This window comes from Centrocercus urophasianus, unplaced genomic scaffold (genome assembly GCF_019232065.1).
Source record: "Centrocercus urophasianus isolate 14NV4802_14NV808 unplaced genomic scaffold, USGS_Curo_1.0 seq_7, whole genome shotgun sequence".
NCBI classification, from domain to species: Eukaryota; Metazoa; Chordata; class Aves; order Galliformes; family Phasianidae; genus Centrocercus; species Centrocercus urophasianus.
This window is the reverse complement of record NW_024885310.1, coordinates 2,832,308-2,858,931: the sequence shown is the minus strand read 5'-3', so window position 1 is coordinate 2,858,931 and position 26,624 is coordinate 2,832,308. Positions and strand designations below refer to the sequence as shown.

Below are 26,624 nucleotides of genomic sequence, written 5' to 3'. Positions count from 1 at the left end.
AGGCGCATCCCTTTCAGAGCAGCCCTTCTGTTTGGTTGGTAATGCCTGTGTCCAACTACTTTTTGTAGTTCTTCTAAACCAAGAAGTCACTCGGCACGATGGAAGATGACAAGCATTTTTCTTGATTGTAATTTGGAACTAAAGTCTAGGAAGCCATTCCCTCTTAACTCACGTCGCTCCTGTTTCCTTTCCGCTCTCTGTAGTGTTTCAGTGAGTACTTACAGTCCTATGGTTTTCCTCTTCCTCTTGACTGTGTGCAGACCTTATTCTTTTGCTTTTCCATTTAAGCAGCTGTTCCCCATTTATTTGGAGATTACCTGAAAATGCTTCAGTAAGCACTTGAAAGTGAAGCTTAGCAGGGAAAGGGGCCTATTGCTTTGTAATTCAGATGGATAGAACCAGTTAGTCCAAACAATTTATAGGTCGGTATCCTTTTCATCCCCTACGAATTATCTCATCAGTCCCTTCAGTTTCAGTCTTTAGAAATCCTTGGCATCGTTTCTCTGACTACACATAGATGAGGGCTGTTCTTCTGTATCAGAAAATAAAACAGAATATTTCCAAATTTGCTTTTCAGCATTGAAATAGCTAATACAGCTAAGCTGGGCAACGGAGCAAACTGCTTCAGAAGTCAGGCAGCTGGTATCCTAGCGAAAGGTGATGGGAAATGAAAAGGAGCTCGGATCTGAAATATGTTTGAACTGATGGGGTCACGCTCTCCCACATTCTACATTTTCCTCCTGTCATTCTAGTCTTTCAGTCCTTATTTTCTTCCAGAATTCTTCTGCCGCAATTTGAACAACAATTTATTTGTTCGGTGTTCTGATTCCGCAGTGAATTTGCTGTTCCAGGTGCAGGAGTTGGGTATTCAGTGCTAAGGCACAGATGAGTAGGGAATTTCTTCTGTTTGAAAATCTAGTTTGCTTCTTGTTTTACTCCTTTCGTGCTCATTTTTTTTCTTTATTTTTTACTTAATCATGATTTACAATTCTCTTTGTGGTCGTAAAGCCTCAATATTTAGGTCATTGGATGATTGCTTAGACGCTGTTAAATGGAGAACCGCTGAAGTCAGAAATGGAGCTTTTCAGTGTCTTCTGAGGTACAACAAAGTAACTCCCTCTTCCCACTGTGCTTTTCAGTGCTGAAGATCTCAGTTTACTGTCTGATGTTCTACACTTCGTGACTCGCACAGCCTTGACGTTGTGTTGTCTCACTGATAAATATCTCTGTGTAAAACTAAGGATAGCAGACCAAGGCTATGTAAATGGTTGCATACTTAAGAGATGGCTTCTATGGTGAAAGCAGCTTTAATAAATAACAATTTGTGACTACATTTATGTTACCAATAATGTCTAATCGGTTCAATCAGATGGCAGGCAGCTGAAAGACCCCAGCTTTGTAAAGAATGTGTTGCTGAGTCTCTCTTCTGATTTCTCAAACGTTGCACGTTTTGTGTGGCAGAAACTATTTGCTACGAACCTCATTCCCGTAATTTCAGCCTGCATCGTGGACTGGAGGTTCTTGAAGTGCTTGCATACCTAAATAGCTAGGAGTAACATTACTGAGTGCGTAAAATACAACTAACCTTCAACACCCCCAGAGCTGACTGCATTTTCATGAGGGTGAGGAGACCTCTGACAGCTAACAGACGCAACTAAATCAGTTTAACTTCCTGAATTTAGTAATTCCTCTGCCAACTGCATTAGCAAGGGTCTGATCTGACACAAGTCTTCACATACACTACGTAAATTAGCCAGACATCCATGTGGCCAGCAAAATAGTTTGTCCCGGTACTTGGAACACCTACATTTAATTCTTCTTTCTTCCTGATGAGATCTGAATGGCAGTGCTTTGCTCTCATGTAAAGGCAGAGCAGCAAGCTACACAGTGAGCATCCTTGAGTACCACAAGCCATGTTCTTTTTGCTCAAACTTTGCCATTTTGTGTGGAACATGTAAGTATAAGCCAGAGAAAGAAAGCAATCACCAGGTTCTGCTCCTCAAGAAAAGGGAGGGGAGACAGAAGAGTCTCTGAAGGAGATTCATTTAAAAAAATATATGGTGAAGAGTGAGTTAATCAGCTTCATAAGATGGGAAGGGTGTGGGATGAGCGAGCGCAGCTCGGTCAGAAATCACTCTGTCTCTATTTTGTGGCACCAGTGGCGATAGCTTCTGTAGTTCCTGGCTGCCTTGGAAGAGGGGCTGTTTTTGGCCAAGAAAAATCTGTTCCATTTCCAGGTTTTCAGCTTTTTTTTTTTTTTTTTAAACACCTGCGAAGTACTTAAAGTAGAATGCATGAATGAGGTACGTTTCAGAAAAGGAAACATGTACGTAGGTTTCCTTTTCTACTGAATTCAGTGTAGGAAAAAATAAACAATAGTGCAAATAATTTACTTAGATCTGAAATGGATTTTCCATGACTTAATTTCTCTGTGCTGGAATTAGGAGCAAATTAAATAAATTTGCATTCCATTTATAATAGATGGGTGTGTATGTTTAGAATGAAGATTTCAACTAGACATGTTTGTGTTTCCTTATGAAACAAATATGGCATTTGTGGAAGCCTTTTAAGATTATATGGAACTACTTCAGAACTATTTTTAAAAATGATGTATGAAGTTGATGTTTGTACCTATCTGTCTGGAGAATGAGAGAATTGAGTTACCTATCACTCTCTAGGAATAATCTATTTCTTCCTAAGCTGCTGCTGCGGGTAAAACGCAAGCGCACATTCCACCAACAAGCTGGCATTTTTCCTTTCCTAAGTTATGTAGTAAAAAATATTTGTAGAGTATATTCAAAATCAGTTCCCTCTTGTGCTGCCTACTCTAGGAGTGTTACTGAAATTACTTCTTTCCTGCCCCATGAAGAACGCTGAAACAGTTTTCTGTTCTGCCACCTGATGCTCTGTCAGTGAATGCTGATGTCGGGGTCTGTATGGGAGCTGCTGAGTCCCAGCCTGAACCTGACTGACAGCTGAGGGACGATTCATTGAGTGCTGAGCCCTGGAGCGCAGTACAGGCGGTGCAGCTGTGCCGCCAGACACAGGCGTGGAGCCGCACTGCACCTCTCCAGACCCCACGTAAGGGCTGGCTGCCAGTGGGGAAGGGGCTCTTCTGGAGATTTCAGCTCTTGGAGTCTTCTCAGCGAGCCCAGCACAAGGGTAAGCTTTCCATCCGTTCTTCTTTAGTGTGATAACCTGTTTAGCCCAACTTTCTTGTGTGTTTCTTAATTGTAGTAATCTGTATATTCGTTGGTTATACGGTGTCAGGGTGCAATTTATAAAAATAAACACCAGGAATAAATTAGTGACTCGCTTCATTAGTCAAGTCCTTAGACTGCCCAGCACAGAGACTGAGATGCTCAACACACAACTCATATTTGGCTTTAACTGGCATGCTTAAGGGCCAAATACAGACTTGTTCTGAACAGCGTTTAACCAGCTGTAATGAGCATAGTTTAAATTGTATTTTTTGTTTCCTCCGAAGTGATAAGAAAAGCTCATCTCATAGTCTTCTAATCATCAACTCCCTGTATATCATTAACATTTGATTTTACGAATCACTTATAAACACCATCACCTAATGACTTGCAACTCATACATGTGGCATTTCACTTACAGCGACTGAGGTTACGGAGCAACAAAGAAGCTGATTATGAATTGCTACACCTTAAATTCTGTATAACGCTCACTTTTGTGGCACGCTTGTTAGGTATTTTCTCCTAATTGGTTAACACTGCGTTTATCTTCTCCTGCACTTTTAGGAAAGGAAGGCTCAGGTGTGTTCTTGCTGTACACATTTATATGTGCATCTGTAGCTTCTTTTAACCCATAGAGCGCCTCGTGATGTGTGTATGGGTGCACTGCCTTTAAGTCTCTTCTAATGGTGAAAATTTAAGTGTCGTTAGTGCTTATTGTAAGAGAAAAGCAAAGCAGCTGTCATGTTTTCTGGTGAGTACAGGTTGGGTATGTGAAAGGCTGGGACGTTATTTTGATTAAAGAGAAAATGATGTTGGTCGCCCAGGCAACTCCTTGCTATGCTGCGAGCACAACCTGGTGACCTCAAGGCGCTTGGGGACTTGATGGCTCTGCGTGCACAGAGCCGGTGTGTGATGGATACGTGCAGGGCAGCTCACAACCCTGTTCCGACACCCTGCTGCTTTGGACACCAGAAAGATTTTGATAGTATAATAGACTTCTGCAAAAGATTTTCTTTCCTTTAGTAGTTGTGAATAGCAGTGAATAGTTAATACAGCTGTGCACAGTACAGCCCTTGCAGAATGTCTGGTATATCGAGTCATTATAGAGAATACAGAATACATTGGTAGCAATACTGCTACAGAAGCGACCTGATAATAGTGTGAGGCTCTACAAAGATGTGATTTTTATTCACAAATTTCAATATTTCCTAAATTTTCAATTATTTTCTTTAACAAAAAGTCACTTAAACTTCTGTATTGCAGATAAATCCTCTCAGTCTGCGTGGTGATGCTGTTAATGTCAGCTGATGTACTTCAAAGCAAAGGTGCAGATAATTCCATTTGTGCGTAACTGTTCAGTTAGCAGATGACTCTCCTGCCTTTCCTCATACCAGCAGTGACTCCAGCATGATTTGTGATGGTACAGTCTCTCTCCATATGGTAAAGTGGGTAGTATGAGCAGTTCAAATAGAGCAACTGATTAAAACAGAAGCCGGAGTAACTGTCACCCTAATGCAATGTAAAATTGTGTTCTGAAGCTGGCTTTAACATGAAGGCGTTTCTGGGGCTGGGGGTTGTTGGCAGAAATAGCTCAAGTCATGGCTGCTGCTACTAGCTCATAGTATGGGAGATCTGTGACCACAGCACCGCGGTCATTCCTTGGGCAGCACGTGGCTCAGCAGGCTGCCATCAGAGCTAGCCCCTTTGCTGCCATTGTAACAGGGACGGTCCTGTGCCTGCCGTGCACTGGAGCCCTAGTAACGTGATTTTCAATGCAATAACAGCTGCATCCAGGGAAATCAAACTTCCGGCCAAGAAGTAATTACATCTGTACGAGCCTGACTGTCTCATTCATAACGAGTCATCGTGAACAACTCCAAAACTAAAAGGATATAAAATTACTAGTAGCTAGAGCATGAAGAATTGGAACAAGGCATAGGCTGATGAACTGTCTCAGTTACAAATGTATTCTTGGTGGCTTGCCATTATGATGAAGTGAGATGAGTGAAATGTGGTTGTATTTGACATATCGCTGGATCTGTGATATCCAGCAAGAGATTTTTTTGCTGAAGAATTACGGTGTGCTTCTCTCTTGACAGATGAGTTTATTTAAGTTTTGTGATGCTTGGAAGTGCTTCTTAAATCCCTCAGCATCCCTTTCCAAGTAGAGATACACTTCTGTAAGACTAGAAGTTGTGATGTTGTGTAGGGTGGCTCATGTTTTCCCTTAAGGAGGCACTTTGGGAGTGTTTTCAAAAGACTTTGTGTGAGCGTGTCTCGTCTAAATTTGAAACTCTACCTTAATTCTGTGGTGAAATCATCACAACCTCTGCAGCCTATTCGTTTATAGCCACGCACAGTTTTCATTATGAATAGCTGCCTACGCTGTCTTTGTTCATGAGAAGAATTCTGCAGCAGGAGCGGGTCCGCGGAACGAGGCGGTGCTGAGAGCTGCTGTGTGCTGGGGGCTGGAGGCTGCTGGGCCACCGTGGCCGCAGAACGGCGGGAGCACAGGGGAAGGCTGTAGGCCGGAAGGGAGGCCTGGCCTCTGAGGTGCTCTGCGAGGTCCGGCAAAGGTGGGTGAGGCCCTGGGGAATCCTGGTGTCCAGGAAGATGCACGCAGGCCGTGTCCATCCCAGCTTCTGCAGGGAGGTGCTGCGCAGCGCATCATTAACTTAACCTTGCAGCTCAGTGCAGCGCAGCATGGCAGCGAGTTGTTTCGGGGTTGGCCTGAGCAGAGGAAAAGTTGCATGTTCAGTCACTGGATTGTCTGAGTGATTTGGACCAATGGTTTCACATTTGGCAAGCATAAAACGTGCAAGATGTTACATAGCAATGATAGTTCACCTTGTGTGATACTTATTACTATGCTGCCTTTTCTGTTGGTTTAATTTCACTGTATTATAAACATTCGGATTGAAATCTCCAAGCCAAACTGGAGCAAAATACAGTGTGGTGCTTAGATTTAAAACGTTTTAATAGTCTGGGGACTATAAAGGTCTTATATTGCCGTGGTTTGGAAAAACAATAATCAACGAGTTGAAAAACTCATTCACATCTGGCCATGTTTATTTGAGGCATAAAGATCTCCGTGTTGCCACAGTTGCTTGTTGATGTCTGGTAGCTCATTATTTCTTCAGAAACTGACCTTATTTGAGTGGCCATAGGAAGCATAAACAGATGAACAGAACTTTTGAAAAAGACACAGCAAAGACGGAGGCAGCAAAAGCAAAACTGAGTGCAGAGTTCACTCAGACTGATGGGAGAAACATTTTTGGAGTGAGGCCTTTTGGAACACAGAACAACCTACAGCAGTGAGATGTGAGAGACACTGGTGAACAGCAAGAAGAGGTGGAGGAAAGTAGCATCCATGAACCGACACGTGCGCACTGTACCATGGGCAATATTGCCATTGCAAAAAGTAAGCAGGGCCTGAGGTTTATATATTGCACAGACAGATGGAGATGATGAAGCACTCTTTCTTCAGTCATCCTAAAGCGTGACATCTCTCTTCCATTAATGACAGGTGGAAAAATTCTCTCGAAGTCCTCAAGCTAAGGATCATAGAACTATTCTGAGTCCAACCTATTTTCTTAGAAACAAGCTTCTTCAAGTGAAAGTTTAGTAGGAAATACAATAAAGGCAGGAGGAGGTCATTTCTCAGAGGAAAAACAGGCTATCTACAGAGTAAATTCAGATGTGTCCGTTAAAGTATCTTTTTCAGATTTATGCATTCAGTTTATGTGATGAGATCTCTTAATCCTACATGGGAAAATGCTTTCTAGCAGAATATTTGTTACATGGAGAAGATGAAAAAGCTTCATCTTTAAAAAATTCAGGTTCCAAGCTGAACTGCTCACAAATGAACAGGAGTGCGATTCTAATAATTAAAGTTTGTCATTTTAGACTTAAGAAACAATCCAGTTGGCTATAAGCTATGATAGCAGCACGTTCTTGCATGCTTTCTAGGGATGCTGTCGCATGTACTGCTGCAGAGAGAAGCATAACAGAGAGGCCGCGTCACGTCTGTGGCTATACACTTCTCAGGTGTGATCTTTCCCTTTAACCTGGCAGCTCAATGCCGTAGGAACGTCAGTAGCTCAGAGACCTGTGCTCTGGAAAGGCATGTGATGCAAGACTTCTGTTGTTTCTGCCCAGCCTCCAAATGCAACGCTTTGGAAAGCATGCATCTCAATTCTTTCACGGCACCTTTCATTTGTGTAGTGTCCCTACTGTGCGTGCCTTCACCTTTTATTTTTAAAATCTATTTTTTTTTCCACGAATCCCTATCTTGTTATCTCCCGCTGTCATGTTGTGCTGTCTAGCCTAAGGTGGGGGTACAGCCAGTCTCTGCCAGTCCAGACTTAAATGAAGTTTTCTTCCACAACGTGACAGCACATTGCTAAGAAATATTCTCAAAGTTTGGGGATTTTGTGTACAAAATCAGAGGCGTGAGAAAGCCAGAAATTGTTTCCTGTTTCTATGGCAGCACGACAGTGTGTCTAGCTCAGCTATTTTCTCCTTCTACGATTTTATAGATAGCCGGGATGAATCCAGTGAAGTTTAATATCGTCAAAAATAGAAGAAGTCTAACGGAGTCTGATCAGAAATAGCAAGGCATAAAGGACAATCTCATCTGCAGATAAAATGCAAATTGGGAAAAAGTCAGTTATTGCATCTTCTGGTGACGTGAAAGCAAATGCATAAACCACTCTGGAGCTGCAAAACAATTCTATGTGCTCCGGCTTTGCTTTTGGCTAATGGCTGAATCCCTGCACTTTGTGTCCAGCAGCTTTCTTTCACCCCCTTCTGCAGCGCGTCCCTCCTCCACAAAATGAATGACAGGTTTTGTCCAGAAAGCAGAAATATTCGCTTCACCCAAACCAAAAGAAATATTTGAAGTAAGACCCAGAGAAAAAAGTCTAAAAACCCATACAGAATAACTGGCACATTCACCAGGTTTGGTCATTCATCCAAATTTGAAATTGAATCCAGTTGAGCTCGAAGTACATTTATGCATTTGGATAATTAAGACAAGGATCTTAACCATACGAATTTCCACTATATTGACGTCTCAGGAACTTACCAGGAAGGAGTAGTCTCAGTGCCATGGGCACAGCTGAGTTACCCTACTGCAATGGATCTGCTCCATTTAAATGGACACACAGCCTCTTACTTTTAACAGAAAACAAGGTCACCTGGCTCTGGGTTCATGCCAGAACCACAAGGCTGACACAGTCCTCCATGAGGTTCTGCCTCTTCCAGCATGCAGTCGTGTGCTGGTGTCAAGCACTGCATTTAGCGAAGCTGTGTGCGTTGATTAGATGTTAAGAAAATCCCAATCAGAAAATGAAATCGTGCTTATAAAAGGAGTGAATGCTTTAACTGTTACGTGTGCTATAGGGAGTCCGGGAAACTTCATTGTTTGGCAGATGGGCTGACTCCCACATTAAGAAATTTGTAATTCCTTCTCAGAAGAGTAAGGAAGGATGTATGTGTTTGCTGGAAAAGGAAAAAAAAAAAAAAACCTTTCTATTTTTTTTTTTTTTTTTTGTCAGAGCAACCACATATGGCAGCTCCATTTTCTATCACTTACCACTTTCTTTCTATTTAACATTCAAATGTCACTGGCCAAGATAAAGTAGGGTATTAAAACATGTAAAGGCTTCTCAGCTACGAACAACCACTGCAAAGAACTTGACACAGATCTGCAGTATTCAATTGGAACAACCTGGCTCATCCCATTCTTTCTTTGCTCTTGTTTTTCTTAAGCATCCCTTCCATTAATAGTTATTATTTTAATGTTTTCTTTCCAGCCACTTCTTGTCTTTCCTTAAGCCAAAATCATTTCACTTTGTAACTCTGTGAGTAGTCCTGTATGCACTGTTTTCACACAACTACGTGTCTGCTTAGTAACCTGTCATCCTCCTCCTGCATAAGTGCTTCAAAATCATGGGAGCAGTTTACCAGTTAAACCTGCATGCGTGTATCTTTATATACATTTTAATAGCAGAATCTACATGCAGAATTTAAATTTTTGAATTGCTATTTCTTTTCATTGCTAGGAATGTGATTTACCCTAACCCTCATTTTCAGACACCAGAAGTCATAAACATGTCTTTTGTATAGGCTAGATAAAATGAACTGTGTGTTGTATTAATGAAGGCAGAAAGATGCTGGTCCTTTTCAGGGGGAAAACTCTGAGTTCCTGGCACTTGCAAAATAGGAGGTGTTGAAATGCATGAGAATATTTTAAAGTCTTTGCTGGTAAGTTGAAGGCGTATCCCATTTTGCAGGTATTCCAGTAACTAGCCTCATAGGCTCTGTAGTCAAGAAGGATCTATTGGCTGTAAGGCAGCTTTTCAGAGACTATGGTCCTAACTTGAGATATCTCAGAGTTTTTTTCCTAGTGACAAAAGCCTGGTCACGTTTCTTATATGCTAGAATCGTGCTGGAGGTATTAAAGTAAATGCCTGGCATGTTAATGAATCAGATGTCGTTATTGCCTGAAGTGGCATTCAAGGTACTTCTAGCTGACAGTATGGAAAAGCTGAAAGGACCTGCTGTGCGAAGTCCTTGCTTTTGTAATGCTTTAAAAATGCCCTGAGTGGTGCTGTTTCGCCAGCAGCGTTTGTTCTGATTAGCGGCTCTCATGTCAGTGGTGACGAGGCAATCCCTTTCTCCGCTGTGTATGTCTGCGTTCTTTAGCTGGGTATGGGTGCTGTTTTCATTTTGAGAGCTGATGCATAGCAAAGCAAGGGAGCGTTTTTGGGTTCTGTGTTTTTTCCAAAGCAGAAAGACAAATGGCTGAGAATTGGTGACAGGTTTCTTTACTCTTCGCAAAACAAAATAGACTCTTGCTGTCACTGCCTCTGATGTGGCACTCAGACAAGAGCAGCTTGGCATTAAAATGTCCCAACCTTCTTGTAGGGATGTCGATCAGATCTGCTGGCTGTTCCTTGCCCTGTGCTTTGCTTTCCCCACGTGTAGCAGGAGCAGAGGCAGGCCGAGCTTCCCGTGCTGCGCCGCTCGCCAAGCTCGGGCCAGCGGTGCCCAGCAGCAGCACGGCCTGCAGCTGGGCCTCCACAGTGCAGGCACACAGCGCGCCAGGGGTCGCCTCCAGCAGCACCCGGGGCGATGGGCTCCTCCTGTGCGCACAGGGCAGCCGGCAGCAACAGCTGGCTGTTGAGTCCACCGGCAGGACTGGCTTTGTACCACTTGTTGGCTGCGTAATGTTACAGACACAGAGTGTGTGTCCATTGGCTGTCTTGTCTTATTATGCTTTTCCTCTGCATGCAAATCAAGCAGTGCACCAAGAATAGCCTCCAAGTTCTATTCTGCAATGTATTCCTGTCACTGTTCCTGTCTGCTCACTCTCCACAATCTTCCTTAGCTGTGCTCCATTATGTTTTACGGGGAGGGCAGTAGAACACATCAGTATTGATTCAAGACTCAAAAATACGTCTTGCAGCAAGTTGAGTTTTCCACTGCATTGTCAAAGACCTTCTTAACCCCCCAGCTCCTGGCAGCCATGGCATCAGCAGCTAGATTTTGCACTTAGGGAAAACAACCTTGCAAAGCAAAGTCATGTTTGCACTCTTTTAACCTTTAAAAAAATAAGAAAGGAGCATTTTCTTGTGATGTCGTTTGTGGCATCCCTATAGCTGTGTATCCAAATCACCTTAACAAAGAGGAAGCAGCATAAAAATAAAGAAAATTGGGAAAAAACATTAGGATGCGGGACACTCTCGAGTTCTTTGCTTCACTCTGTGTTATGTGACAGGAATTGTCAGCAGGCTCACAGTGGAAAAGTACTGCCAGCTTCAAGCACCAACAGCAGCAATCCCAGCCCCATGGGCTCTGAGGGTTGTACCTAGAGCTTGCCCAGATGTTTAGGATTTGCTGTGCAACTCATAGTCACCTCTGCTTTTATGCATGTACGCGAGTAGGGAAAAGCGACATATTTGTCTCTGAGGGCAAATTCAACTCAGTGGAATTCTTGTGGACGTTGTCAAATGCGCAACTTGGCACAGATGACAACTTTCTTGAGATTCAGTTGTGCCTTAGGACAGCCCATTTCCTTTCCTTAATTAGAGCAAAGCAAGAAGGGCTGCACACCACACGTGCCAACGTTGTGCAGGTCTGGTTCAAATGCGAGGTATAGTGCTTACAAGCATCCATGCAAGAAGTAGTTGCTAGAATGAAGTAGGTAGCCCAACAAGGTTATTTTATAATAACACTTTTCAAGGCTGCCTGTTAAAACCATTTTTATGTTTCGCCTACAATGTTATGTTGCACTGCAGACAGCATGTGCACACTGCATGTGAGTGGAGGAAGAATAAAGAGAAAACTGGTCTCTGCGCATCCTCTAGCGATTTTTACATTGCTGTGCTACGCAGTCGTGGGATGAAGTGCTATAAAATGGCCCTGAGCCAAGGCCCTACAGAAGGAACCAGGTTTTGCACAGTGCTCTGAAGCTGGAGAGTTACCGGAGGCTCAGGGTTGCTGGTGTGACATAGCTCATGCCAAGTCTTGCAGGTAGAGCGTCTCCTATGAAGTGTTTTATGCTTTATGCAGTTTCAAAATATGGATACAATTAGACTTAAACACACAATGTTTAATTGCATTAATTGCATAACTAATATTTACTTTCCTAAGAAAGCATTTGGAGACTTAATTGTATCGTGCCCGCTGCAGGGACAGCGAGTGATGAAAGGCATTCGTTGCGGTGTGCCTGAAGTCGGCTTGCTGTGATTTCTGGTCGTTTGTCTTCAACCTGCAGCAGTGCAGAGCCCATTTCCTTTCCTGCAGAGCGTGTCAGCATGGTGCGATGCGATGCTGGGAGGCCGCTCTGCCTTTTCCTTTGATGGATCTGGGCGTCCCGTGTTCCCGTCTGCATATTTCTAACCTTGAGATCAGGCGTACAAATACGCGCTTGTTTAATTATTCGCTGTTCTTTGTGCGCAGTTCAGGCTCTTTCTGTGTCCTTTCAGAAACTCCTTGAACTAAGTCAGTCCTGCAGTTCGGTAGGCTTTTAAAGAACAATCGCTATTACTTGCTAAATACATCAGAACACTGCAGTGACTGAGAGCATCTGATACCTTCAGTCATTATTTTATTACTTTACGGTAGAGAAATTTTTCCGTCGAAACCAGATTTCTGTCTGTCATGGGAAAAAAGAGTCATTTGTATCTCCTTCTGGGAAAGGGAGGATTAATGCCATCACTTAGAAACTCTTCTACTCAGTGTCTTCAGTTCAACATAAGGCATTCTACGCAGTAAGAAACAATTCCTGAAGACCCCGAGCAGAGATTCCCAGAACGTTTTAACTATTAATAATTGCCTTTTTATGCAGCTTCTCCCTGGGAAGGGAGCTGGGAACACTGACTGAGGCATTTGAAACTGCACGAGAACTGCTGAGGAATGCCGTCCTTGGGCTGTTGGGTTTTGTTTGTTTATTTCTTTGCTTTAGTGTGTTGAGAGCAGTATGAGCCAGAATAAATGCACAAATGAAAAAAAAAAAAAAAAAGCCCCATTTGGACAGCGAGGCAAGTGTTTATAATAGAAATGAACTCCTTGGGGCAGGAGAGCAGTGTCTGTGCATTATGTACGTGCAGGTACCGACCCAAAAAGACAAGTAATGTGGCAAAAGAAAAGTGACATATGTAGATAAAGAATCTGTGAGCTTCAGATGCTCGTAAGGCAGTATTTTTTGGCATAGTGCTGGAAAAAAGGAAAAAAGAAAAAAGCCCTGACTGTATTGATCCAAGTCCTGTAACTGAAGAAAACTTGCAGTGACATCAGGCAAATGTTCGGTAGCACAAGATTGCCAAAATCATGTATTAAACAAGTCAGTGCTCATTGTTGCTCATGGGAAAGATACCACTAAGAGTTCCAGTTTTCAGCTGTTGAACAGAAAGCTCCGTTTCCCTGTGCGGAGGAATGTGGCATCTGCACAGCACTGTGTCTCAGCACCAGCTCTGCCCAGGAGAAGGGCTGAAAAAGGACAGATGAATGGCGGTGCTTTCGCACACCCTGGCAGGGACCTGCCCGAGTCTTGGCTGAACTCTCCAGGACTGGCAGCAGCCATCAGTCTCTCACTTACTCTCACACGAGCACTAAAACAGCTCTGATAAGTGCTTTTTCACATGCACACACATTTTCAAGCACTTTTGGACACTGGAATTTGTATTCTTTTTATTCTATTTTTCTTTTCTTCAGGGGAGGGGGGGGGACAGGGGGAAGCTAGTCAGAACCAGCCCAGCAACCAAAACCTCAGCATCATGCCCTGCTTTTTTTTTTTTTTCCTCCACTCTGTTTTTCATGCGTCCCACCTCTCACCTCTGTGCAGCGTCACGCCAGTGTTTCACGTTATGAAGCATCAGTTTCCTCGCCCTCTAATGGAAAATCTGAATGCACTTTCTAAAAACCTTTCTGTCTCCATTTGCAGGAGAGCTGCTCCCTCTGCTGAGTTTTCTGTCGATCGCCACCGGCACCTGATGTCCTTCCTCACCATGCTGGGGCCCAGCCCTGACTGGAACGTGGGCCTTTCTGCTGAGGACCTCTGCACCAAGGACTGCGGCTGGGTTCAGAAGGTCGTGCAGGATTTGATCCCCTGGGACGCCGGCACGGACAGTGGGGTTACCTATGAGGTATTTGGACGGCTTGCAGTGCATCTCACCTGAATTTATTTGCCTGAATTTACCTTGAGTCAGTGAGGAATGAAAGCTAGTCAATCCACAGTCGTGTGGGTTGTGTGCCTACATGCTGCTCTGCTCAGTTTGTTTTTAACCATGTTTATGTTTTCTTTCTTCTTGCAGTCACCCAACAAACCTACGGTTCCTCAAGAGAAGATCAGACCGCTTACAAGCTTAGATCACCCTCAGAGTCCCTTTTATGATCCAGAAGGAGGATCTATCAAGCTGGTAGCCAGAGTTGTCATTGAAAGAATTGCACGCAAGGTACAAGTTTATACATAAAATCCTCGAGGCAGTGAAAACCACAGTCTCTAAGACAATTTTTCCTTCTTCCTGCCACCAAAACTCTGCTCCCTAATCTATCTCCAAGGAACATAATGGTAGAAAATAACATTTTTGCATTTTAAACTATCTTAAGATGTGCTTTGTCTAACTTCCAATAATTACTGAACCTGCTTAGTTGCAGGTTATTTTTTTTAAGAAGAGAAAAAAGCACAATCTGATGAATTAGTCAGCATTTTCTCTGGTTGCTGCTGCAGCGCCAGCAGTGCCTCTCAGCCACTGCCCAACCCCTGTGCACATTCACATTCTTACAGCCAACCTCCACAGTCGTTTCTTTCTGCGCAGGGGGAGCAGTGCAACATCGTACCTGATAACATCGACGATATTGTGGCAGATCTAGCACCAGAGGAGAAAGAAGAAGGTACTTTCTGAATTACTTTGTGCTAGACTAGATTTTGTTCCATTCTCCTCTGTTATTTCTAAACACAGTAAGAAACTAACGTAGGAGCAGAAGTAAGTTCCACTTATTAGCCAAAAAGTGACCCAGTTCTTCATCCTTTCTACTGTGTTTGTACTGTTAGTCTCCACTTATGGAGGAAAGACATTGTGCGTAGCTGGCAGATGGCAATAACAATAGACGCAATAAAAGACAACTGTTAGGGGGTTCGACATGAAGTGGTGGTGGGTTTGTTTGTTTGTTTTTCAAATCAAATTTGTCAGGTTTTTTGGAGTTAAAATGGACCGGTTTAGAGTGCAGAAAGAAAGAACATTTCATGTTAGCATCTAGAGTAATTCCTAGCCAAGTATAAAGAGAAGCAGATGGAAGATGATGTGCTGTTAATGTTTACTGCCTTTTCTTGTTTTCAGATGACACCCCTGAGACCTGCATATATTCCAACTGGTCCCCCTGGTCAGCCTGCAGCTCCTCTACCTGTGAGAAGGGCAAGAGGATGAGGCAGAGAATGCTTAAAGCTCAGCTGGACCTCAGTGTGCCCTGTCCTGATACCCAAGATTTTCAGCCGTGCATGGGTCCAGGCTGCAGTGATGAAGGTAATCAAGAGGAAAGGATAGAGGAGAAGAACTCTGCGTGGGGCCGCTCTTTTCTTTTGATGTTCTTAGAAGGTATTCGTTGCTGTATGATCTGAGTTATAGCAAAAACAAGAATAACTGCGGAAGAATACAAATGCATACAGTCTGTGATGAGCTCTGCAGTTTAGCTGAGCGGATGCACGGAGCACACAGAAGTATGAAGGAAAGGAGTAAAGTGAGCAACAGAGAAGATGGGATGCGAGGGGCAACAGTGAAGTGACTGCACATAAATGGGCAGCTGTAGATTTACTGGTGGGTGGGCAGGTGATCGTGTAAATATCAGCAATTGAAATGGTCCTCTGTATTTTAGATGGTTCCACTTGCATGATGTCTGACTGGATTACGTGGTCCCCCTGTAGTGTTTCCTGTGGGATGGGAACGCGATCTAGAGAGAGATATGTAAAACAATTCCCAGAAGATGGCTCTATGTGCAAAGTGCCTACTGAAGAAACTGAGAAATGCATTGTAAATGAGGAATGTTGTAAGTATTACATTTAGCTTTGTAACATCCGGTCAATAGAAGAACTGCCTGATACATGTTTTCATGTGAGCCCTGTTACTGAAGGATCTTCTCTGTTCTGCGTAGCCCCTAGCAGCTGCCTCGTCACCGAGTGGGGAGAGTGGGATGAATGCAGCGCTAGCTGCGGCACGGGAATGAAAAGGCGGCACAGGATGGTCAAGATGACTCCTGCTGACGGATCCATGTGCAAGGCAGAAACTACAGAGGCAGAGAAATGCATGATGCCTGAGTGCCGTAAGTGTCTGTGCATTCATCTCCTCTGCTGCAGAGAGAGACATCATTTCTGTCGTGCTGCTCCATCACACTGCACACCACGGCCCAAGCACGGGCAGCACTGCTTTTTGTGGTCCTCCTCCTTAGAATCAGATCCCTTAGGGAAAGTGCATTATGAGCCACTTTCACCAGCAGAACCTAAGTGTAGGTAAATATGCTCAGTGGTGTGCTACTCACAAGCCATACGTATATAAGCAACTCTAATTTTATGGGATATGAGGTGTATTTAATCGTAAGTCAAGAATGATACTGTGCCCTTTTCTTTTAGCCTGTGAGTGGTCCAGGAGTTGAGTTGCACCCTTTGTTCAACCAGTCAGCCTCATCCTTATCCTATCTGTGGATATTCTGTTAATTTTGTGGGTTCTTTTTTTTTAAAGAAATGTTAAGATTTTCAACAGTGACAAAATGAAATGAAGTTAAATGTGGAAGGTAAATATTCCATCTCACATTAGGTCAGTATGGCTTCCAGTTCTGGGTACAAGAACAGCACGCACTATTTACAGGAATCACTACTGAAATGTACTTTCCTGCTGTTTATCCTCTGATAACATTGAGATGTACAGAGATGGATACGGTAGATAGAGAAAAACGCAGTAAAGAAAAGGTATTAAAAACAAGCAAGCCTCTTATTTCTTTTTTTTCCGAGCTTCTATAAAAGTATCATTCTGCCTGCGACTCGTTTTGTCCAAAGTGATGATGAAATGTAGGTGGTGCAAGGCAGATCAAGTATCTTCTCCACCTGTGTTACTTTCAAAATGCACACTTTTGTAGATGACATATAACAAGTACTCGTTGCCTTTTGATATTCCTATTAGATACTATTCCCTGCCTTCTGTCCCCATGGTCTGAATGGAGCGACTGCAGCGTAACGTGTGGGAAGGGAATGCGAACCCGGCAGAGGATGCTGAAATCTGCGGCTGAGCTTGGAGACTGCAACGAGGAACTGGAGCAGGCAGAGAAATGCATGCTGCCTGAATGCCGTAAGGATGGAAACCTTTGGGGAAGGAAAGGCTTTCAATTTCATGTGTGGTGGTCTTGGGTCAAAAGTCTATTGTTATTTGTAATATTTTGTCTCATTTTTCTTTTAATATTGTAACTTGCTTAATATTCCTTATAATGAAGCCTAGAGAGTGCAAGACAGATGAGCTGAGGTGAGGCTGATTGAGAACTGGGTGACTGGCAGAGCTCTGAGGGCTGTGATCAGCGGCACAGCCTACCTGGAGGCCTGTCAGCGGTGGTGTCCCCAGCGGTTGGTGCAGGGTCAGCTCGTGTTCAGTATCTTCACTGCTTACGTGGATCATGGGATGGAGTCCAGTCTCAGCAGTTTGCTGATGATACAAAGCTGGGAGGAGTGTTTGACTCCAGAAGGCTGTGCTGCCACTCAGTGAGACCTGGACAGACTGGATAGTGGAGCGAGTTTAACAAGAGCAAGTGTAGAATCCTGCACTCAGGTAGGAATAACTGCGTGCAGCAGCACAGGCTGGGGGCTGCCCTGCTGGAGAGGAGCTCCGCAGAGAAGAACTTGGGCATCCCAGAGTGCTTCAGGCTGGCCGTGAGCCAGCAGCGTGCCCTTTGGCCAAGGAAGTCGGTGGCATCCTGAGGTGTATTAAAAAGAGCGTGGCCAGCAGGTGAGGGAGGTGATCTCACTCCTCTGTCTGCCCTGGTGGGGCCACATCTGGAATAGTGTGTTAGTTGTGGGAAGGCACTCTGAAACCTGGAATGCTGCATAAACTGCTTTCAGCTTCTGTAGACGGTGGGTCAGCAGCTGGTAAGAGCAGTCGTTGCCTCCTTGAGCTCCGTAAGCAAATGATGTGATACATCTTGCTCTGATTCTTGCTCTCCATCTGTATTACTCCTAAATCCATCCATAGGGGCGTTTTATTGTACTTCTCATTGTGTACTTTTGGCTATTGAGAGCTAGATTATAACTGTGTCCTTATCTTGCCTTACTTAGTCTTATGGTGATGAGCAATACTGATCGAGGAATATGGTTATTCCATATTTAACATAATACCACAACTTCAGGTAACACTTTTGTGCACTTCCCAATAACGAACAAGTCAGAATGAATGATAAGTATGGCCTATTTCGTACTCAAATGCAGAATGTGCCCTTGTGAGGAAGGAAGGAAATAAAAGTTTAGCATCGCTCATGAGATTCTTTTAGTCCACAAAATGAACAAGAAAAGGCTCCGTCTTTGATACAGCTCTGACCTGTGCTGTACCTTTTTACTCATCTACATCCCTTCGCAATCCAGGAATGTCTCATAGGGCAGCGCATGGCATGGAGGCAGCAGCATTTCAGTTCAGACCTTACTCAACCAAAACCTCACCCTTCATGGGTGGTGTCGACTCCTGGTTGCCTCGCTGTCTTTGTTAAGAGCGACAGCCTAAGGCTTTGCAAACTGAACAAGATCTGATTGCTTTCAGTGCCACGTTGCCAGCTGGTTTCTGAGGCTTTATATCTAATTAGATTGTTTTTCACAAAAAGTATCGGCTAGAAAAGGCTCTTGTATTGCAGTTTGCTAATTCTGCTTTATTAAATAATGTGAAATGTCATTTTGGTTATTATTTACTAGGGTGTGAGCTTTAGGGAGTACTGAAAAGCTGAAAGCTTCTAAGACACAGACTTAATGATACAAGCAGCCTTTCACAGAACTGTAGGGGCTGGAAGGGACCTCCGGAGGTCATCGAGTCCAACCCCCTGCCAAAGCAGTTCCTACTCCAGGTCGCACAGGTGGGTGTCCAGGCAGGTCTTGAACATCTCCAGAGCAGGAGACTCCACCACCTCCCTGGGCAGCCTGTTCCAGTGCTCCGTCACCTCACCTAAAGAAGTTCTTGCGAACATTTGTGCGGAACTTCCTATGCTGCAGTTTCCGGCCGTTTCCCCTTGTCCTATCTCCACATACTGCTGAAAACAGTCTGGCCTCACCTTAGATATTTACAGACCTGGATCAGGTCCCCTCTCAGTCTTCTTTTCTCAAGACTGAACAGACCCAGTTCACTCAGCTTTTCTTCATGGGAGAGATGCTCCAGGCCCTTCACCATTTTTGTGGCCCTCCGCTGGACTCTTTCCAAGAGATCCCTGTCTTTTTTGTACTGGGGACCCCAGAACTGGACGCAGTGCTCCAGATGAGGCCTTACCAGGGCAGAGTAGAGGGGGAGGATCACCTCCCTCGACCTGCTGGCCACGCTCTTTGCAATGCACCCCATGGTGCCACTGGCCCTTTTGGCCACGAGGGCACACTGTTGGCTCATGGCCGACCTGTTGTCCACCAGGACACCCAGGTCCCTCTCTGCAGCAAATAAATATAAGTTACTTTCTTTCCTTTGTGCCTTAGAAAAAAAAAAAAAAAAAAAAAAAAAAAAGCTCCTTTTAGGTTTTTCTTGTTTTGTTTTCTTCTGTTTTATGCAGGGCCTCAAAATGGACTGCTTACAGCTGTACATCTGCCAGTTAAAGCAAGGCTTAGGTTTCAGGTATCAGTTTGTAAACATAACTTGATTTTTAACATCTTTTAGTATAAATGTACAGAATGAAAAATTGAAGAAGGCACAGGGAAATTATTTACATTTGTTGCTAAGAAAGCAATCTGCCAGCCCCACTCTAGAAAAAGAAGCGGGAGGGAATCATCAAATAGTATTTTTGCTAGAGATGAATTCAGACCGTTTTAATGTACAGCCTCACAAAACCTGCTGGGTGAGTGGAGGTTTAATTCTCATTTGTGTATTTAGGATGCAGCTTCTCACCGGTCACGTTTGCATGTTTCTTTTTGACCTTATGCTTAGGTTGCCAGACAGCAGATTCCCTGTAACAGTTCTCATTCTTTGCAGCCATTGACTGCGAGCTCACAGAGTGGTCCCAGTGGTCTGAATGCAACACCTCATGTGGAAAGGGCCACATGATCAGAACAAGAATGATAAAAATAGAACCACAGTTTGGAGGAACAGCGTGCCCAGAAACTGTGCAACGTACAAAATGTCGAGTGAGGAAATGCCTGAGAGGGCCGGGTATGGAAAAAAGGCGCTGGAAGGAGGCCCGCGAGAAGAGAAGAAGCGAACAAGCGAAAAAGAACACTGACAGTGAGCAATATCCAGGTGAGGGTGAAACATTGGTTAGTGTGCTCGTGTCCGGCTTTCTGATAACTGGGAAGAATTTGTGAGCAGCTCTTCATGCTCTGATAACCTTTTCCAGTGTTACAGTCGAGGGTAAGCTTTAGCAACAAAACGAAGTACAGCTGTTTCGGTGTTTGGTTGTGATCCAAAAATACGATGCAGGTTTAGGGTAGCATGGAGAAAGGCCTGCATCTGCCCCTGTGTGATCACAGTAACCAACGTGATCTGAACACAGCTCCCTCAGTCATTTGATTCAGATCCAGACTAGTGGGAGAGAGCTGCTCCTTCTGGAACAAGGGCTGTGCTCAAGCATGGGTGCCTCTGGTCAGTAACACACCGTACCCTGTATAGGTTATGGACCAGCCTGTGAATCGCTGCTCGTTTGTGGCTCATGCTTGTCTGACATTCAACAATTTCCATTTTTTATAATGGAGATGGGAAATTTCTTTTTCAATCCATTTTCCAGTGTTTGTCAAATGCACCTCGTGTGTATTTAATTGTGTTCCTTAATTACATGCTGCATAAACTAGACAATGTGCTAGCCTCAATTCTGATGGATGTGTAGATGGAAGTGTACAGACATGCATAGCAGTACGCTTTAGACTTGGTCAAATGACTTTTTTTTTTCCCCCAGTTTGTAGGCTGAAGCCATGGACTGCTTGGACAGAATGTTCTACGCTCTGTGGAGGTGGAATTCAGGAGCGCTACATGATGGTGAAGAAGAGGTCCAAAAGTACTCAGTTCACTAGCTGCAAAGACAAAAAGGAGCTGAGAGCGTGTAACGTTCATCCCTGTTAGGAAAACAGGGCTTCCGTGTGCCGCACTCTGAGCTACAAGGAAAGTCAGCCTTGGTTTGGTTTTTAAAACAACAAAATATGAAGTGTATATTAGTTTTCATTTTTGCAGTGTGGTTTGCTTTTTAGTCTTGCTGGTGCAAGAAATATATTTTATAAATATTTCCTCACAAATTAACGCTGAGAGTACATCTTTGCTCCAGCTAGCCCTTAATGCATAAAAGTAATAGGTCGTTGTGGTCATTTAACCGAAATAGACACATGCCTGTGGACACAGAATAGCCATACAGAAATACCACTTGTAGAGACACGGGGTGCATGCATATTAACAGAACTAAGTGGATGTGACATGTTTCATACGTGGGAGGATTTCTCTCTTGATTTGATTTTAAAAATCCAAAGCAGTGCCTATGTGATTACACAACTATGCCAAGGAAAAATTTCAGTAATGCTGGTTCAATAATATTAAAGGTGCATGTTTATCTTTTTACAACATTGGGTTAAGTGATGGTTGAAATAATTACCCTGTAGACTTCTGTTCACACAGATGCTGCGTTCCATGCAAAACCATCTTTGTTTCTTAAATAACAGCTTACTCAAATAATCTGTGCAGCTCAGTAGCGATGTCAGCCCACAACACAACACGCAGGGAACACGTGGCTATCATAATACCTGCCACTATCTCTCAAAATGGGCACAGAACTAAGAGAAATTGGTCCAAACACTGCGAGTCACACCAGCTGTCATGGGAAGAGCTCCCTGAGAGGCACCACAGATGCGGTTTCAGAAGGATGTTGATCGCAGGTGAAGAGAGAAAGAGCTTCATGAGAATGGTGAGCGAGGTTCTCCTGCATCCCTCGTAGCAAACAGAAGGAAGGGAACTGCTGAAACCATTGCACACAGAATTAAAAATTACAAGTTGATACAAGAACATATTTACATTTCTGTCAATTTCTGTCTTTTCCCTTGGAATTTGTTAGGATCTAAAATACAGCACATTCGTGAGAATTATCCACTTCGATACGCGCTAGCCAGGATAAGCATCTTCCCTGGCCACTTAAGCAAGAAACTGTCTGAAATTAGCTCCCAACCACTCTGATCGCCTTTTCTATTTTACGCCTTCTCCTGAGGAGTTCAGCTGTTATCCCTGCACTTAGTGAGGTGTGGGGCTTTGAGGTTCACTTGTGCTGGAACATAATACTGTCCCGCACATTGAACAATTTAACATTGAAGATAAGGGGTGAAGGTGACAGGTTATCTCGCTCTGCAGGAAGGGCAGCGTACACCTGTGTCTCTACGTGAATAACAGCAGTGCACTGAAAATAAAAGACTGTTGATGCTAACATAACCTTAAAGAAAACAAAAAACTGGGAGAAATGAACGGAGAGGCATTTATGTTACAGTCTCTTTAGACCAGCCTTAACCAACTTCTCTAATGCTCTGCCACGATCCTGACAGCCCCACACCGAGGCGCTGTGCCCGCGTTTGCTGTGAGCCACAGTGGGCTGGGGCTGTGTGACCTAACGGCCGCTGCGCTGGGATCTGCTGGGCAGGCTGCATTGCACCGCAGGGCTTCTCACCAGCACGTCAGCACTGGACTCTGCAAGGACTGCTCAGGACTTCGTGGCTGCTGCGTGCCGCCCTTGAGGTATTTGATTGCTGTTCTTAGGCCTGGAATGAAGGGAGAGCTGGGGAAATAATGGAGAAGGGCAGTGCTTGGCCTCTTGCGATGCTGCTGAATGAAGTGGGTGCGAGCGCTTAGTGAGCCAAACCGGGAGAAAAACAAAAAAGCTGTTTCATGCTAAAACCAAACACTTCACATTTTGCACAGCTGGGCTCATTTTAATAATAGTTATCAAGCTAGTTTGCCTCCTCGTGCCTATTGCCAAATTCTATCCCTATAGCGCTATCATTGCACTGTAGCACGAAGAGCGTCCCTGAGTAATATAGTTGTCACCTTACCTTGCAGTTATCCAGTTAACAACCACAAAACAAAATTCCATGCAATGATAAAGACTATCAAACAGTGACCAGTCGAGCACGTGTCAGGTCGAGAACAGATGGTTGTAGAGAAGGGCCAGGTGCCCAGCCGGGCAGGGCTGCAGACCAGAGCATTCAGCACTTCTGCGAGCTGCTGCTGTGAGCTGAGAGGCCAGCAGCTGAGGTGGGTCGGCAGCAAAGCGGCCCTTCGGCGGTACGAGCCGTGGCAGTGGTGGTGTGCGTGGAGCTGGGGGAGCCGGGGCTGGGGGGACAGAAGAAGAGCATCTCTTGAATGGAAAAAAATGATGTGATTTTACAGAGCACATTTTTTCTCATGCATCCCGACCAGCTGTCCACGCTAATCCTGCAGAACCGTGCCAGCTTCTGCAAATAATCCATTAAAATTAATGGTGTCTTTATTTTCGTAGTTTTTCCGGTTCATCAAGCTGTTTTATCTGTTAATGATTCCCTTTGCCAAGGGCTGTGCAGTCCAGATGTACCTTCAGGCACGTAGGAAACGCGCAGCGTTCTTGTGAGCGCGCTTACCAACATGCCCACACGACATGAACCGGTCCGGCTTTCCTTTCACTGCGGTTCTTGCTGATTGGATGCTTCACAGACAGAACTGTCTTCTAGTGAGGAGCTCCTCAGTGTGATTCCCAGTCATTTCTCTTAGGCTCATTAAACTTACCATTGTAGGATTTTTTTTCCCACCTCGCTAATCCGTGCAGTGACAACGTGGGTTGCATTTGGGCAGAAATGTCTGATCAGTCCTGCTTCGGCTCATCTCTTCGCACTGCTCTTCTGTCAGAACACTTCACGAGTCACCTGTCTTTCTTCTAACTTGATACGAAAAAATATTTAAGCTTGTTACATTTTGTAAAAAAAAAGGAACAAACAAAAACAAATAAACAAAAAAATGAGGTTGATTTTCTATTCAAAAAAAAAGCTCTGACGAACAATATGTACAAGAACTGCGTTGTTACTGTAAACTTTCTAGCAGTGTAAAGCCACTGGCTGTCAGTCACTAGAAGTGAGAACTTTGGCCTCGTGACAGTACTGCTGAACTGAAAGCACAGACATCGCTCCGCTTTTGTAGCGCTCAGCTGTCAGCTCTTAGCGCTGTGTGTACGGTGTTCCTTTCTAACGCACCAACTGTAGGAGCTTCACGTGTGATACGAAAGAGAAGCTAGGGCCTAACAACTGTACCGTAGGACTCTGTGTGTGCAGCATAGCATTTAAAACAAGGTTTTGTTTGATTGCATTTTAGCTTTCCTTCACCGTTTCTGTTTGCTGTGGGATTACAGGAAGGCTACCATGAGTATTTCTTACCAAAGTCTTGTGTAGATGTTCCGTAGCTGTCCGGCTAACACCGTATTATTTTGGAATAAAGACATCTTTACTATGAAATGTAGCTCTGTGTGCAGTGTGCCTCTGTTCCACGAGTACAATTACGTAACTCAGAAACCAACCACACGCTGATCGCGTAGGGAATCAATGCTCTTATTTGCATTTAGTGCTGTTCCAGTCGGCAGGATACGTGGGATGAGCTGGATTTTTATTTGTTACATCTAGTCATTATTTCCACTTGGAAATTACTTGTATCATGTTTTTATTGGCAGTTTGCAACTAATTAAAAAATTGCCAGGTAGCTTAGCCTCTTTATTGAAATTATTGCTCTCATGCTGATTTTTTTTTTATAAGGACAAATTATTTAAAAGAGCGGACGATACGCAAATAGGGAAGTTGTTCAAAATAAGCTTTCAGAAGCCCTCAGATTTTGTGCAGCTTCCTTCCTGCTGTGCCTCAGGACAGCAGGCTGCTGAGGCACAGTGCTGTGGCTTCGTTACCGTCGCACAGAAACGCCCAGTGACTGGCAGGCAGGCTGGAGGTTTCTGCAGCCAATGCTGCACAAATGCAATTGTAAGTGAATCTTGCAGCTAAAAGTCACCAGTGTTTCTTTTCCTGGAAAAACCCTGTTCTAAGTTGGCAGCATAACAAGGCTGAGATGGCACAACATGTGGCTGCTTATGGGTAACACGATCAGCGGTACTGGTAAGTGAGGGCACTCCCGTCCAGTAGAAGTCCCCTGGAATGTAGCTGCTCCCAACAGAAGAACGCTCAGCATCTCCAAGCAGCTGCTTCAAGACAGCTTTGTCCCCAGGTGCAACTCTGCACCAGGCAGCGCTGCTCACTTGCAAGCAGTGCCTGTGGGTTGGGCAGCACTGCCCCAACAGCACTGGGCTGCTTGGAAAGGAAAAACAAAAAGCAAACCTTTTCTTTTGGTCACTCAACCATGAATGATTTAGCTGCTATTAAGAGCACAAAGCCAGAAATCGCCTTCTGCAGTCCTGCTGCAGCTTGTTGGGAACAGTGGAGCTCCAGGAAAAAAAGAGGAAAAATGAAAGAGAAGTCTGGCCTGGCAGGGCTGCTGGCGCCACTATGTACAGCCCACGGACCGACTGTTGGAAGGAGAACTTGCAGTGCCCAGTGCCCCAACTGCTCCTTCTGCAGTGGCAGTGTGAAGGAAGGTGAATTCAGGGAGCAGTTCTGTAATGTTCCTCATACCGAGTGGGAAGACATCCGGGGCAGCAGTTACGCTGTTACAGCCCGTAGAACTTGATCTCAAGTGCTCTTGCTCACAAGGGCTCCCAGGCAGTAAATGCCACCCGTGCCGTGACTGCTGGGGACCCACTGGGCTGCAACTGCCAGTCCTCAACCGCCATCTGTAACACGGATGGATGCTCTCTGTCATTAGAACTCATCTGCCATCCTCGGGGTCTTTGACACTGAGTTGCTGAGGCAACACAAAAAGCTAATAAAACCCTGAAATTGCGCAGGGCTCTTTGCTGAAGCCTAACATTTCCTTGTCAACTATAACTGATATCTACTATTTCTGATGTATTACTGCCACACGCTGTCATACGGCTGTGCTCCTACCTGACTGCAAAGCAGACGCACACACGTGTGGTACACAGCATGTGCACACTGAGATTTCTTGTGTCTTGCTCTATGTGGGCAGCAGCACCCCAACCACTGGAAGGAAAACCCTTCCCAGCAAATTGGAACGTCCTTAAGAATCTTTTGGAATCTTTTGCAGCCAACTTCCAGGCACTCAGCAGTTTTTGCTCTGTGTGCAAACCCATTTAAGGTCTTGATTGCGATGTTTTCAATGTTGGCACTCCGTCGCGTTGTGCAAAACAAAGCAATTACAGGGCTCCTGAGCCGCACTGAGTTCTGTCTCCTCTGGCTTCCAGAAGACAGAAGAGTTTTGCCATGACTGATGGCACGTTATGCACATAGTAGGCAACGACATTTCTCACACGCAGCCTAGATAGTTCAGTGCAGCTGAACTGCTCGGAGCACTACAGTCTTCTTGTCTCCTTCACAAAAGTCCTAGGGAACTCTGTTTGTGTCACCAATAGTAATAAACTCACACCCACTGAGAAAGGAAAGATCTTCCCTTCTGCTTGCTCCCTCTATTTGTACATGGGGGGCACATGTAGCTCCTCACGACTCCCAGCTTTCTTCCCTTTTGTCAGCAAATGGCAAGGTATTCTGAAGTGCCGGGCTGTTCAACAACAAGTGTGTGATACACGTTTTGGAGAGGGATTGCAGATGCCGGGAGAAATTAGCTCTGCCCCTCGTGCTGCACTGAATGACCAACAGTGGAGCTG

General features: G+C 44.5%; 1 protein-coding gene across 1 annotated transcript in view; it reads left to right on the top strand.

The window, feature by feature from the left end:
- Positions 1-23,360, top strand: part of SPON1 (spondin 1) — a 183,918-nt gene extending 160,558 nt beyond the window's left edge. The window contains exons 8-16 of the mRNA XM_042837215.1: positions 13,651-13,852; positions 14,021-14,161; positions 14,525-14,600; positions 15,047-15,229; positions 15,579-15,749; positions 15,855-16,022; positions 16,877-17,041; positions 19,892-20,155; positions 20,808-23,360. Of these exons, the coding sequence (XP_042693149.1) occupies positions 13,651-13,852; positions 14,021-14,161; positions 14,525-14,600; positions 15,047-15,229; positions 15,579-15,749; positions 15,855-16,022; positions 16,877-17,041; positions 19,892-20,155; positions 20,808-20,971 (1,534 nt within the window). The 3' untranslated portion in view covers positions 20,972-23,360. The remainder of the gene's footprint in view (positions 1-13,650; positions 13,853-14,020; positions 14,162-14,524; positions 14,601-15,046; positions 15,230-15,578; positions 15,750-15,854; positions 16,023-16,876; positions 17,042-19,891; positions 20,156-20,807) is intronic.
- The last annotated feature ends 3,264 nt before the right edge of the window (positions 23,361-26,624 follow it).